The sequence below is a fragment of the Aethalodelphis obliquidens genome, unplaced genomic scaffold (assembly GCF_003676395.1).
Source record: "Aethalodelphis obliquidens isolate GAN/ISIS:26980383/991018 unplaced genomic scaffold, ASM367639v1 scaffold57, whole genome shotgun sequence".
NCBI classification, from domain to species: domain Eukaryota; kingdom Metazoa; phylum Chordata; class Mammalia; order Artiodactyla; family Delphinidae; genus Aethalodelphis; species Aethalodelphis obliquidens.
In genome coordinates, this window is record NW_020838001.1 from 8,071,581 (window position 1) to 8,086,141 (window position 14,561).

A 14,561-nucleotide genomic window follows, 5' to 3' on the forward strand; every position below is an offset into this window, starting at 1 on the left:
TTAGCATAAGCAGCTAAAATGAACAGTTGCCTCTCTCTCCTCCCAAAAAGAGGAGGGAAAAATAGGTAAGTGGAGCATTTTTAGATCTGTGTCATGCAGATTCCCCAATTAGAAAACATGCCAGAAGACAATATGAAAATCTGGATCTCACGTTTCAATATTTTTATGTTCTTTTTATTGCCCTCTGAAGTGTCTGATAATTTCTTAACTACCTGCATCACTAGGAAGTTTATTTCAACCGTGGCACTTTGGCAGTACACAATTTTAAAGCCTTAAGAAGGTTTGAAAAGGCAATTTGACATCTAGGAATTTATTGAGAAAATGGGCAACATTTTATCCACAAGCTTTTTTTTTTTTAAGTCTGGCATTGTCTGTAAGAGAAAAGTTGGGAAGATCTAAAAGATCTAATTGCAGGGGTTTTGTACTGATTGTGGTACACCCTTACGCTGGACATCATAACAAAGATGACATAGAAATAGAAGTATTGACATGTGAAGACGGTTATAACATAATGTTAAAAAAGAAAAGCAGGTTCTGGACTTCCCTGGTGGTCCAGTGGTTAAGACTCTGTGCTTCCATTGCAGAGGGTGTGGGTTCCATCCCTGGTTGGGGAAGTTCCACATGCCACGTGGTGTGGCCAAAAAAAAAAAAAAAAAAAGGAAAAAGCAGCTTTCAAAATAGTATATACAGAAAGGTCCATTTTGGGTAAAAATCATATTTGCCTTGCCTGCCCACACATATTCATTCTTCCACCCAAAGAGGGGTATGGAAAGAAAAATCGCGGATTGTTAGTAGTAGTTATTTTCTGTAATGGGATAATGGGTGCATGTTATATTTTTACTCTTTGCTCATCTAGATTTTCTCTTTTTTAGAAATAGAGCAAGTAAGCACTGAGTACTGCCTAAGTATAAGGAAAATACTACAATCTAGGTAATTTCCTGATTCCTCCACTAGATAGCGCTATGAAGCTTGCAGCATCCTGAACTGTATTAGAAACTGCAGTAGTAACAAGCGGTTTAACAGGTTATTTTCGCTCACGGTAATTCCGGAACTGTGCAGTCCAGAGCTTGTGTGGCAATTTCCTGCTCAGAAATAACACTGATTTTTAACACGTATAGCTCATGTGTATTTTGGAAAGAGGAATTTTGTCGTGGGTGGCAGTTTTCAAAGCCCTTTCGTAATTGGCACTTCTTAAGGTTGTGCTACTTGCGTTCTTTCCTAATTTTTGCTTAAAAGATGTGAGTGCATTTTTATCCGTTGATGTGCATTGGGAAGCTATAGTGGGAAAAAATAAAAATACAAAATTAGCTACAGGGGTAGACCTTCCTTCGGTGGTTTTGGGCTTTGTAGTAAAACAAAGTTTAAAACAAAAAAAGCCCAACTCTTTCGGAAATGTTGACGTTCCGTTAAATATTGTTGGTAGACTTTGTTCTTAGAGTTCCTTCCTGCTTGTTTCAGTAATTTGCTTCCCCTTCTATGGAAATTGGAGGATAAATTTTTATTTTTAAGAATTAACCAAATCCCATTTTTCATCCCCAGTCTGACAATGGGTGTATGCAGGTGATGTGCTCCCAGAAGAAAAAAAGTAAAGACGTGATGTATGTCTAGAGAACATTGTTGCTGAGCAGATGATGCCCTTTGTGCTGCTGGGGCAACCAAGTGGGAGAGGAAACATAGCTCCTCCCTTTAATCCCAGACAGCCTGTGGATCGAATTTCCAACAGATGGAAAAGAGTAATGGGTTTCTGTACCAGTCAACATTTTTTTAGACAAATCTTCCTGTGTTAAACTGCCTGTTAGACACTGATTTCTCGGTACAAAGATTCAAAATGAAACCGGTATGCACAATCGGTGGGGACATCTAGATAAGTTAGACATTCATCACAAATAGTTCCAGACAAAGCTTTTTTTAGCCTTGATCGTCCTGCCTTCACTTGTATTTTCACTTGGACAATGCAGACCTTGCTTAGAGAAAGACGAAAGCCAATTGACAATTTACAGTGGCAGGAAGGTACCGGAAGTTCCATGTGCGTTTACTATAGGCCATCAAATTAGGGTGAGGCAGCACAATTTTTCAACATGACACATTGTGATCACTTAACTGGTGTTCCTATCTGTTTGCCCTTGGAAGCCAACAGAAAGGAAAAAAATACAGGCCTCTTCCATATGGATGAAAAACAAGCTGACACCATGGACACCTGTTTGCTTAAAAAGAGGTTTCCAGATATTTCCTGGAGAACGCCTATGTTTCTATCTAAAATTTCTGTTTGCTGAGAATGATCTGCAGGCCTCATGAGAATAGCACAGACGTATTTGTACTTAAGGACAAAGCTCCTACAAATAACCCAATATTTAAGGCATAGGCCACAAACTGGTGGCCTTGGGCTGGATCGTCTTCCAAACTGCGTTGAGTGTGGCCCTCTGGATGTTTTTTAAAATTTGGAATTAGTTGCCCACATTTTGTTTTAATTTTTAATAGATAATACATTCACATGGGTCAAAATAAGGAATTATGAAACGGTATACTTTTCTACCAATGCCACCTGCAATAGATGATCACTGTTTGTATTTTTAAATGAGTCTTTCTTGAGCATATATTAAGCAAAAGGTAAGTATAAATTCACATTCCTTCTTTTTTAAGCAAATGGTAATATAATATACACTCTGTTCTATCCCATGCTTTTTTTTCCCAGTTAACACTACTTTCTATATCTGTACAGCTTCCTCATTTGTAACACTTGCATAGTTTTCCAATGAATGGATGTACCATGATTTATTTACCCAGGACCTTATTAATGACATTTGGCAGGTTTCCAGACATTTGCCATGACCTCATTGTAGTGAATAAGCTCGTGTATTGGTTATTTCACACTTATGTGAATTGAGGTTTAAAACCAACTCTTAGGAGTGGAATCGCTTGGTAAAAGAATATATTCTTTTTTTTTTTTTTTTTTTGCGGTACGCAGGCCTCTCACTGCTGTGGCCTCTCCCGTTGCGGAGCACAGGCTCCGGATGCGCAGGCTCAGCAGCCATGGCTCACGGGCCCAGCCGCTCCGCGGCATGTGGGATCTTCCCGGACCGGGGCAAGAACCCGTGTCCCCTTCATCGGCAGGCGGACTCTCAACTGCGCCACCAGGGGAGCCCACCATCTATATCTCTTGTCCAGTGAAATGTCTCTTCATGTCTTTGCCATTCTCTAATTGGATTGCTTGAATTTTTTGTTTGTTTTACTGTTGAGCTTCGAGAATTCTTTATTTATTCTAGATTCTAGTCCTTTGTCAGATAAGTGGTTTGCAAATACTTTCTCCCCCTTTCTAGCTTTTTTTCCATTAAAAAAAATGTATTTATTTATTTGGTTGCACTGGTTCTTAGTTGTGGCACGCGGGCTCCTTAATTGTGGTATGCAAACTCTTGGTTGCGGCATGTGGGATCTAGTTCCCTGACCAGGGATTGAACCCGGGCCCCCTGGACTGGGAGCGCGGAGTCTTAACCACTGCGCCACCAGGGAAGTCCCATTTTTTCCATTTTTTTAAATAGGATCTTTCACAAAGCAAAATCTTTTAATTTGGATGAAGACCAGTTCATCATTTTTTCCTTTTATGGATTATGCTTTTGATGTCAAGTCTAAGAACTCTTTGCCATAGATCCCAGAAATTTTCTCTTATTTTCTTTTAAAGGGTTTTTGTTTTGTTTTGTTTTGTTGTTTTTTGACCTTGCTGCACAGCATGTGATATCTTAGTTCCCTGACCAGGGATTGAACCCGTGAGCCCTGCAGTGGAAGCACAGGGTCCTAACCACTGGACTACCAGGGAATTCCCCTGAAAATTTTATACTTTACATTTTGTATTTAAGTCCTTGGTCCATTTTGAGTTAATTTTTGTATAAGGTATAAGGCTTAGATTGGAGTTCTTTTTTTTTTTTTCCCCTCCCGTGCATGTCAAATTGTTCCAGCACCTTTTTTGAAAAGATGATCTTTCCTCTATTGAATTGCTTTGGCACCTTTGTCAAAAATCAGTTGGGCACATTTTGTGTGGGTCTATTTCTGGGTTCTCTCTTCTGGCCCAGTCAATTATGTGTCTATGCTTCTACCCACCAGTACCACACAGCCTTGCTTACTATAACTAAATAACAAGGCTTGAAATCAGGAAGCCTGCTTCTTCCCACTTAATTCTTTTTTTTCAAAATTGCTTTAGGTATTCTAATTCCTTTGACTTACAAATTTTAGAATAATCTCATCTATCTCTACAAAACATCTTGCTGAGATTTTGATAGGAATTGCATTAAACCTGTATATCACCTTGGGAGGATTGACATCTTTATTGTGTTGAGTCTTCCTGTGTTGAGTTCAGGAACACTGTATGTCTCTCTGTTTATATGTTCTTTAATTCCTTTCATCAGTATTGTATAGTTTTCTGCATATAAGTCCTGTACATATTTTGTATTTCATTTTTGGTACAAGTATAAATGGTATTATTTTCTAACTTTATTGACATGTAACTGAAATATAATTTTTGTGTAAGTTTAAAGTGTACAACTTGATGATTTGATACACGTATATACTGCAAAATGATTACCACAGTAGGGTTAGTTAACAACTCCATCACCTCATATGATTTCCATCTCTTTCTTGTGATGAGGACATTTAAGATCTACTCTCTTAGAAACTTTCAAGTATATAATACAGTATTGTAAATTATAGTCACCATGCTGTATGTTAGATTCCCCAGAAATTATTCGTCTAATAACTGGAAGTTGGTACCCTTTGACCGACATCTCCCCATTTCTCCCACCCCCCAGCCACTGGCAATCACTTTTCCATTCTCTATTTCTATGAGTTCAGCTTTTTAAAATTTCACATATAAGTGATATCATACAGTGTTTGTCTTTCTCTGACATTTATCTCTTAGCATAATGCCCTCAAGGTCCATTCATGTTGTCACAAATGGCAGGATTATCTTCTTTTTTCACGGCTGAATAATATATATTATATACAGTCTTCTTTATCCATTTATCTGTAGACAGACACACTTGTTGTTTCCATATCTTGGCTATTGTGAATAATGCTGCAATGAACATGGGAGTAGAGACATCTCTTCAAGATTCTGCTTTCATTTTCTTTCCCACAGATGGGATTGTGGGATCATATAGTAGGCCTATTTTTAATTTTTTGAGGAACCCCACACTGTTTTCCATAGTGGCTGCAGCAGTTTAGGTTCCCACAAACAAAGCACGAGGGTCCCTTTTCCCCACATCCTCGCCAACATTGTTATCTCTCGTTGTGTGATGATAGCCATTTTGACAGGTGTGAGGTGATATTACATTGTGGTTTTTATTTGCATTTCTACGGTGTTTGGCTGGTGGAGAGCAGTTATTGTCTAAACGCTTTCTGTCATATGCTAGACTGGCCCTTTCCTGGCCCTTTGGTTCGAGCAGGCGTTTCGGGAGGGTTTGCCCATCGGTGTTTCCTGGTCATTGGCTTCTCCAACTCCAAGTCCAGGATATCTGCGGCAAAAGGAAAACCCAGGGAACTCACCACCATCTTGTTGCTGAGGTACCTAGCTGGCCTGCCTTCTCCTCTCCACCACTCGGAGTCCTTTTGTGTTTGTTTTCTACATAATGTCCAGGATTTTCCACTGTGTTTACTGGGAGGAATGAAGGAAAGTCTATATCCTCCTTCTTCCTGGAAGCAGAGTCTTACGTTCTTTTTTTTTTATTTTTTAAAATTTTGTATTTATTTATTTATTTTGCGGTACGCGGGCCTCTCACTGTTGTGGCCTCTCCCGTTGCGGAGCACGGGCTCCAGACGCGCAGGCCCAATGGCCATGGCTCACGGGCCGAGCCGCTCCGCAGCATGTGGGATCTTCCCAGGCCGGGGCACGAACCCGTGTCCCCTGCATCGGCAGGCGGACTCTCAACCACTGCGCCACCAGGGAAGCCCCTCGACTGCTTCTTCTGCTACGGGGGCTCTTTGCCCCATACTCCACCCCCAGCCCAGAAACCTTCCACCTAGAAAGCGCCTACTTTATAAGCTGCCGCCCAGCAGATTGAGAGGAAGCTCAGTGTGGCTGACGGTGGTCTTCTCTAACCACCTTGCGTTTATCTGTATCTCAATTGACCTGAACAATCTACCCCGAAACCCTCCCCACCCCCATCCCCACCTCATCCTTTTCTACATGTTTTTCACGCCCTTTCCTCTGTCTGAAATTCCTCAGCACGCCATCCTTCCCCCACCTCCGCACGTCGACCTGTAGCTCAGGCTCCAGGGCCGAGGGCAGACGCTGCCTCATCTTCACACCTTTTTTGTCCCTGTACTTCAGCTATTCTCAACCTTGGTGCACATTGGAATCACCCAGGGGCTCTAAAAATATTGACACCTGAGCCCCACCTCCAGACATTCTGATCGAATTGGTTCGGGTGGCATCTGGGCATTAATACTGGTTGAAAACGCTGTGCAGGGCTAAGTGGGCTAGTGGAATTCTTTTATCTCTTTATCCGAGTACTTATCCCCCTCTGCTGGCCTTTATCCACTGTGAGACTGTAAGCATCTCGAGAGAGGAACGTGTCTGATTCATTTTTGTTAATCTCACCGGGCTCAGAACAAGGCTCAGTAACGTAAACTATGATAGTAACAATAATGATAATGATGATAATAGCTAGCGTTCACTGCATGTTTACTATGTGCTACACACCACGCTAAATCCTGCGGATGGATTATCCCATTTACGCCCCGACCACTCTGAGAGGCAGGTGCTACTGATCCCCCTTTCACAAATGAGCAAACCCAGGCACAGATGTCAGGGAACATGCCCAGGATCGCACTGGTGTGAAGGATGGAAGAGAGAGTGGAGTCTGGGCGGGCTGGCCTCAGAGCCCGTGCTAATATCATTTTGCCTCGATACAGTTTGTACATGGTCAGAATTCCCCCAGCAAGCTATTGAGTGAAGGTGAGTAAATGAGTGATTGGAAATAAATAACTATTTCCTAGGCAATAGCTCCGTCAGGCCTAGTGGGGCACCTCTCCATTAGATTTAGTCCTGGTACCACTTTCGTAATGGCTCATGTTCCAAACACCTGCTTGATGATTTGTGTAATGTTTTTAAAATTAATTCATTCATTTATTTATTTTTGGCTACATTGGGTCTTCGTTGCTGTGCATGGGCTTTCTCTAGTTGCGGCAAGCAGGGGCTGCTCTTCATCGTGGTGCGTGGGCTTCTCATTGCGGTGGCTTCTCTTGCTGTGGAGCACGAGCTCTAGGCGTGTGGGCTTCAGTAGTTGTGGCACACAGGCTCAGTAGTTGTGGCTCGTGGGCTCTAGAGCGCAGGCTCAGTACTTGTGGCGCATGGGTTTAGTTGCTCTGCAGCATGTGGGATCTTCCCGGACTAGGGCTCAAACCCATGTCCCCTTCATTGGCAGGTGGATTCTTAACCACTGCGCCACCAGGGAAGTCCTGACTTATGTAATTTTTTTTTTTTTTTTTTTTTTTTTTGTGGTACGTGAGCCTCTCACTGCTGTGGCCTCTTCCGTTGCAGAGCACAGGCTCTGGACGCACAGGCTTAGCGGCCATGGCTCACGGGCCCAGCCACTCCGCGGCATGTGGGATCTTCCCGGACCGGGGCACGAAGCCGTGTCCCCTGCATCGGCAGGCGGACTCTCAACCACTGCGCCACCGGGGAAGCCCATGTAATATTTTTAATTTAACATTTTATCTAAAAATTTTCTACTCAACTTCATCCAAGCAAAAATATCCATTGTACCAAAGAAATATCTTTCCAAAAAGCACTTTTAAAGAATAACCTCGTGCGTGTATGTGCACGTGTATGTGTGCATGTGTGTGCACCACCTAAAGTAAACTCACCACCCCTGTAGGTATACCACACTCATCTGCTATAAACAGAATTTTCAGCCATCCTCCTTGTCAACCTACTTAACAACCTGGATCTGAATTATACCTATAGGAATTATAAAAAGTTCCACTCATTAGAGTTCTATTCTAATATGAACAGTAAGTTATTTTAGAACCTGTTTGAAACTTCATCTCTTCCCAAGTAAAACACGTTTTGCCTGGAATTAACTAGAAAAGCCGAGAAGCTTGTTAAGGCCCTGGCTTCTATCTGCGTTGGGCTTTATGAAGTTCCAGCTCTTTAAGAGGCATTTCACAAGAAGCACTGCTCCGTTTAGAGGGAGTGCTGGGGCTGAGGGAAACCCTGTGGGATACAAGCATTATTATTACTTTTTAAAATATTCACCGAAATGTGTTTATGCATTTTTATCACTGTTCCACAATAACCCCGTTGTTGTTGTTGTTGTTGTTGTTGTTTGCGGTACGCGGGCCTCTCACTCTTGTGGCCTCTCCCGTTGCGGAGCACAGGCTCCGGACGCGCAGGCTCAGCGGCCATGGCCCATGGGCCCAGCCGCTCCGCGCCATGTGGGATCCTCCCGGACCGGGGCACGAACCCGTGTCCCCTGCATTGGCAGGCGGACTCTCAACCACTGCGCCACCAGGGAAGCCCAATAACCCCGAGAACCCAATAATGCAGGTTCTTCTGGCCCAGTCCTTGGCATTAGGGTAACCCACGTGCCAAATGAGTGTGCCGGAGAAGGTGGTCTAGAAACTCAGAGAAGGGGGTAGATTCCATGGGCGCTGTGGCCCAGAAAGACTTCAGTGGAGAAAGTAAACTTGAGCCCGAGCCTGAAGAATGAATGGGTTTGAGGTAACCTGGCTTGGGCCAAGGTCATGGGAGTGAACGTGAAAAAAAGGAGGATATTCAGCCTGCATCCCACACTCCTGGGTGAGTTAGAGAGGAAAATCCGTCCCAATAGCACATCCTTAGCACAGTTAACTCCCAGATCCTGAAAGCGGAATTATTATTTTAAAACATCAGTACTTATTTTTTCAGTTGATACAATTCAGCACTGCGGGGATTGTGGGAAATCAGATAGAGGCATCTTCCATGATTAAACTGGAAGACCACAAAATATTGGCATCATACATAACCTCTGTGCAGAATTGGGAGAAAAGGGTTTTTGTTTGGGATGCAACGTGCACTGCTGCGTTTGTTAGCCTCTGGCTCCAAACAATGTCCCTCCAACTAACTGCAAATGCTGATTATGTTAGAAAGAGGGGGCGGGGAAGGAAGAGTGACTCTCATAAGCTCCTGATTGTTCTACACCCCCGTGGGCAGAAGAAGTATGGCTGGAATTAGGGGGTAAGGGAGACAGGGGCGCGAAGCAAAAATATTACTTTGAGAGTCCACATTCAACAAGTTGCAACCATGAAAACTCTGTCTTGTTCCTAGGACATAGCTGACGGCACGGGAAAAGAAGAACAGGAAATCCCAACTGTGAGTTGCTCTGTCCCCGGGGTCCCTGAAGAACTGGAGATTGCAAAGGAGGACCCCCAGACAGAGAATAATAATTCCATCATGAGCTTCCTTAAAACTCTGGTAAGCAGTTTCATCTCCTTTTCTATTCTATTCCTCAATTTTATTGCTCAAAAGTTTTGTTAGATCTAAGAATGATGCATACTTGAATGTTACTGCTCTAAACGGCTTGATGCAGCTGGGACATTGGAGAACAGGGACAAGATGTGCTTCGTAAGGGAATTGGCTTTCAGTGAAGGAGTCTTTAGTTGCTGCGAACTGTGAGATTAACTATGCGACATGAGCTATGTGGTAGTAGAACGCTACTGCAATTGGATATCTTATGGTCATTGATCATAAAAATAATTGGAAAATACTTCCTTGAGTTGCTGACCTATCAAAGCATTTTTGCCACTCAAATGGCAAATAAAACTGTAGAAATCACTTTCTATCTTGTTACATCTAAAGCTCCCATTTGACTGGGTGGAGGCAGGGACTCACATCTTGCATTGCTTGCTCTTGTCTGACTCTTCAGACCCCGCAGCTTGGCACCTGCCAGACACTCAAAAAAGGGCTGAATGAGTGAATGCATAATTAAACAGACATCTCCAAGTGTTTGGGCTATTCCCAAAGGCCAAGACCAACTTCAAAAGATAAAACAGAAAAAGTCAACCGAATGTGCCACAAACACCAAAGCCTTGTACATTTGTTTGGATTAGTGGTGGACTTGCTGGAAAGTGTGTAGCCATTCCAGGAGACAGTTTCGAATGTGGTCAAGCTCTTAGTGAATGTATAAGATCTGATGCATTTCATTATAAAATATTAATTTTGTTAACTTATGTATACTTAGGTATTACCCAGAAGTCCATGGGTTTCTACTAAATTAAAAGGACTTCTCATTACATTCCTTACTTGTAGAGTGAAGTGGACCACCCTAAATAAAAATATGAAATAGGGAATTCTCTGGTGGTGCAGTGGTTAGGACTTGGTACTTTCACTGCCGGGGCCCAGGTTCAGTCCCTGGTCGGGGAACCAAAATAAAAAGAAAGAAAGAAAGAGAAACACCCTACAGAGCTATGGTTTTTAACATTTGGTTTTTCTCAAACTTTTAAGGTTTCGCCTAACAAAGCTGAAACAAAAAAAGATCTAGAAGACACGGTAGGTCATTTGAAGTGTGTTTGGGTTTGGGTTTGTGCGTAGAATTGGATTTGGATTTACGTATGCGTCTTTGTTTTTGGAATTTTGTGTGCGTGGGATATACATACACACATCTACATATTTAGCAATTTAATAGTGCTGTTAGATTGTCTTTAAAATGTTCTACTTACGTTAATGGTATTTTAATGAAAATTTTGGTGGGAAGCTTGAAATATGTGCCAATTCTGGCTAAATAATGTCATAAAAACCAATTTCTTATACAGAATAAGAACAGAATACTCATTATTATATATCATCTTAGTCTTTTTAGCTGTGTGTAGAGAGACCCAGGGAATATGGTAAAAGTTAGCCACTGGAAATGCGAAAGTCATGAGACTCAATTTAAAGCAGATGTGAGCTGCTAGATTTTGGTTTTTAAGAAATATGTCTTGCTTTGTTTTTCATGTAATTTGAAAAAAATTAGTCTCCACTGCAATGGCAGTTGCTTGGTGCATGAAATAGTCACCAGTCGACACTTGCCAAATGAAGGAACAAGTAGAGGGGTTAGGATGCCCTAGAGGGTGTGTGCTTTTTCGCCGTCATCCTAGAAATTCAGCCAGTTCCCCTCAAAGTACATTTTGTTTGGAATGACTGCTTTCTAGAGATGTTTTCCCTTTGCACTTGAGAGAACCGATTTCCTTTCGTAGAACACGTGGTTTAAATTTCACGGGAATCATGAGGGAAATTTAACTTGGTGACAGATAAATGTCTTGTGTCCTCCTTTTGATAACTGAAAGTGCTTTGAAAGGCACTGGGACCAAACAAATGGCTTGGCCAACCCAGTATATCTGCTCCCTGTATTTGAAGGGGCTAAGTTGTGAAAAGGATCCTAGAATTTGTCTCAGAAGACCTGTGTTCGAGCCGCAGTCCTGCTGCTTGATAGCTGTGTGATCCTAACCTGTCTGAACCCAAATTTCCACATCTGTAAAACTGGGGCAATAAAAATTCTGCCTCCCCAACCCCAGGACTGAATGAAGGTGTGACAGTGCCTGGTAAACCCTGGAGCTCTGTTCAAATGTAGGTGATCCCTATTTCCATAATCACAGCAGGACAGACTGAACATCAGGATTACATCTGTATTGTACTGATTGGTTCCTCTAGAATTTTCTTCTTCCATTGAAAAAAAAGATATATCTGAGGTATCTACGTGCATTTTCCCATAAGGTTATTTATTTGCTACAAGGCAGCTAGGGTCAAGTTCAATGAATGGTTGGGTCCAAATGTTTCTCTTTGGGTTCTGTGTCCTGCATTGTTGGAAATCACAGAGTCAGCACAATAGGCTATAAACAGTGGGGTATGTGGGTGTGTTGTGTGGCTCCCCGAGTGACCTGATGCCCTCACTCCCTTTAGCTGCTCACGGCATCAAGGCTCTTCCCCCACCCAGAATGTGGTCCCAGCTGAAAGTACCTAGTGGTAAAATCTCATGGCCCTGCCCAGAGAGCTATGCGCTCAGTGCTGATGGAACTGGATCTCAAAAGCAGGTTTTGTGAATGTAGGTTGTCCGTGATGCCCACAAACAGACCTCTTTCTACCAACCTGGTTCTCATACTTGCCTTCTTGACATCTTTTCTACTGAAGTTCTTGGATTCATGCTTTTGAAATGTCAACACTTTTGTCCATCTTCTCATTTGGCCCTGGGCAATTTTTAGCACACTCCACTGCTGCACACACAAAATCCCCTGCCATTTGTGACTTGAGTCAACAATTCTGAATGGTTGTAGCTGGGCTATTTTAGTTCCAATTTCCCCTCACTTTGGCTCAGTGGACTGACTCACTCTAGAAACATCTTTTGCCCAGGAGATCTGCCCATCTAGAAGTCAGTTGAGATTTTTGTGGGTGATACTGCTTCCCTGAAGTTTCTAATACCGCAAAAGAGGAGATCAGTTTGAGAATGAAAGCCATTTAGTGGCAGTACTTGACTCCAGGATGCAAAAATAAATTGCTTGTCTTCAGGTATTTTTTTCTTCTGTTTCACGTGACAATAGCATTTAGATTTTTAAAAATCATCGGGTAGGGACTGCATTATCGTTTTTATTTTTTAATTTTTTTCACCTGGATATTACATGTCCTGTAGACAAAGCTTAAATATCTTGTCATTGTCTTTAGCAAATGGAGCTGCATTAATCTGGGTCATTTAAATAGGTTGCTGTGTTGAAAATCAACATGTACCTGAAATAGACTGTGAATTTGCACTTTAACAAATCGTCTTTGAGAGTTTGAAAAAGATAAGCATTCACATGATGTCTTGTGATTGGGAGATGGGGGTGATATACCGGCAGCTAATTGACAAAGTGGATTACTGCGCTTAAAAACAACAGAAAAAGAATGCATTCTGTTTAAAAACAAAGTTCTAAGCTGTGACTGCTGTTGCCCAAAAGGCATCTAAAGCAGAAAGTGTCTGTGATGGACAAGCTGGGCAGAAGACATCCGAGATCCAGGCTAAAGGCACCAAGAAAAAGCATCTGCATAGCCCCAGGCTAGGACTCGCCTTTAGAAAATTCTTTAGGCATAAGGTCTGTATCTTGTTAAAATAGGAGGAAAAATAAGAACCCTGGTCTTCACCACATGACACATGTGCCCATCCTGTATCCAGCCTGCTCCACTTCAGTGAAGACAGAGCCTTGGGTGGTAGAAATCATTAGAGGGGAATTAAGTACTATGTGAATCAAATTTCAGAGATTTTAAGTCCCCATAATTGTAAACATCTCAGACTACTTTCCTAGTGTGGACCAGGGTTCTGAGATTATTCTTCTAACCTAGTGTTTCCCAAATGTTGAATGTTTGCATACCACCTTCATCGTTTTGGGCAGATATACCACTATTTACTTGATATTTTTATATTGAAATTGACTCACTTCCTATTTAAAGATATCTGTAAAAGAAGCTTTGTATTACATCACACTTGGAAAAGCAGATCATTTTTCATAAGAGGAATGTACCGTTATATGGGCAATAAAAAAAGAGATTACATTCTAGCTGTCTCGCTTGTGTTAAGCTCTGAATCTATTGCCATTTCTAGCTTTATGAAAAGGCAATTAGCCAGCAGTAGGGAAATGTTAAAGATTTCTCTACTGGCACCAGACTGAGATTTTCCCCCAATGGTCTTAGAAAGATGAGAATTGAAAAAGGAAAAGTATTTTCACGATTTTAATATTATTTAATATCATAGCACAATCTGAGGCCATCTCTGATCCCACCAATGGTATGCTTGCTATACTTTGGGAAATGCTCTTCTAACCTCAAGATAACAATTCTATCTTCCTGTGGTCCGTTCCATCTCTTCCCTGTATTCACTAAACTTATACTGAGCCCAAATGGAAGCCCAGGCAGAACAAAACAATGAATGAAGGCAGAGCAAGTTCTGTCTCCACGTTCTTGGAAAGTAAAGACAACAGAGAAGTGAGTTTCGGAGATTTCACTCTTCTAATGTCTACGAAAATGCCAGTATTTGTCTGAAACCATCAATTAAAAGGATCCCTGACTTGGGCCAGCATGCTTGTAAATTTGTTTAAAATATCCACCATTCTCCACTAAGTTGAATGAACTTATTTGAAAAACTTCCCCAGCTGGATGTAATAGTCCCAGGATTGTGTATGCAGATAAAAGCTCCGTAGAAAGCTCTCCCGGCGGAATCTATATTTGCATAAACAAACTAGGTTATGAAGCCACCCTTCGATTTCCATACAGGGTTATTTTGTCCTGTAGCGAGACAAGGGGGTGGATGAGAGACACTGCAATGGGGGAGGGAACGTTAAAAAGTGGTACGACTGTATGTGGGCGACAATTTGGTAACTGCTAGTGAAATGTGTCATGGATCTGGTACAAAGGAATCTAGCTGAATTCCCACCGGTGCTTCGGTAAGTAGGGGCCCTTGAAAGTTTAAGACGCTATGACTCCCCCTCCCCCGACCCCCACAGATCTGCATTTCATCACGACATTCATTTCGTGCCTCCAGAACCTCTCCCCTCCCACAAGTGGACCACCCAAGTTCAGCATTCCTGGGGCT

General features: G+C 42.2%; 1 protein-coding gene across 1 annotated transcript in view; it reads left to right on the forward strand.

Moving 5' to 3' along the window:
- BCAS1 (brain enriched myelin associated protein 1) overlaps positions 1-14,561 on the forward strand; it is a 106,951-nt gene that overhangs the window by 50,124 nt on the left and 42,266 nt on the right. The window contains exons 5-6 of the mRNA XM_027086956.1: positions 9,296-9,442; positions 10,472-10,516. Of these exons, the coding sequence (XP_026942757.1) occupies positions 9,296-9,442; positions 10,472-10,516 (192 nt within the window). The remainder of the gene's footprint in view (positions 1-9,295; positions 9,443-10,471; positions 10,517-14,561) is intronic.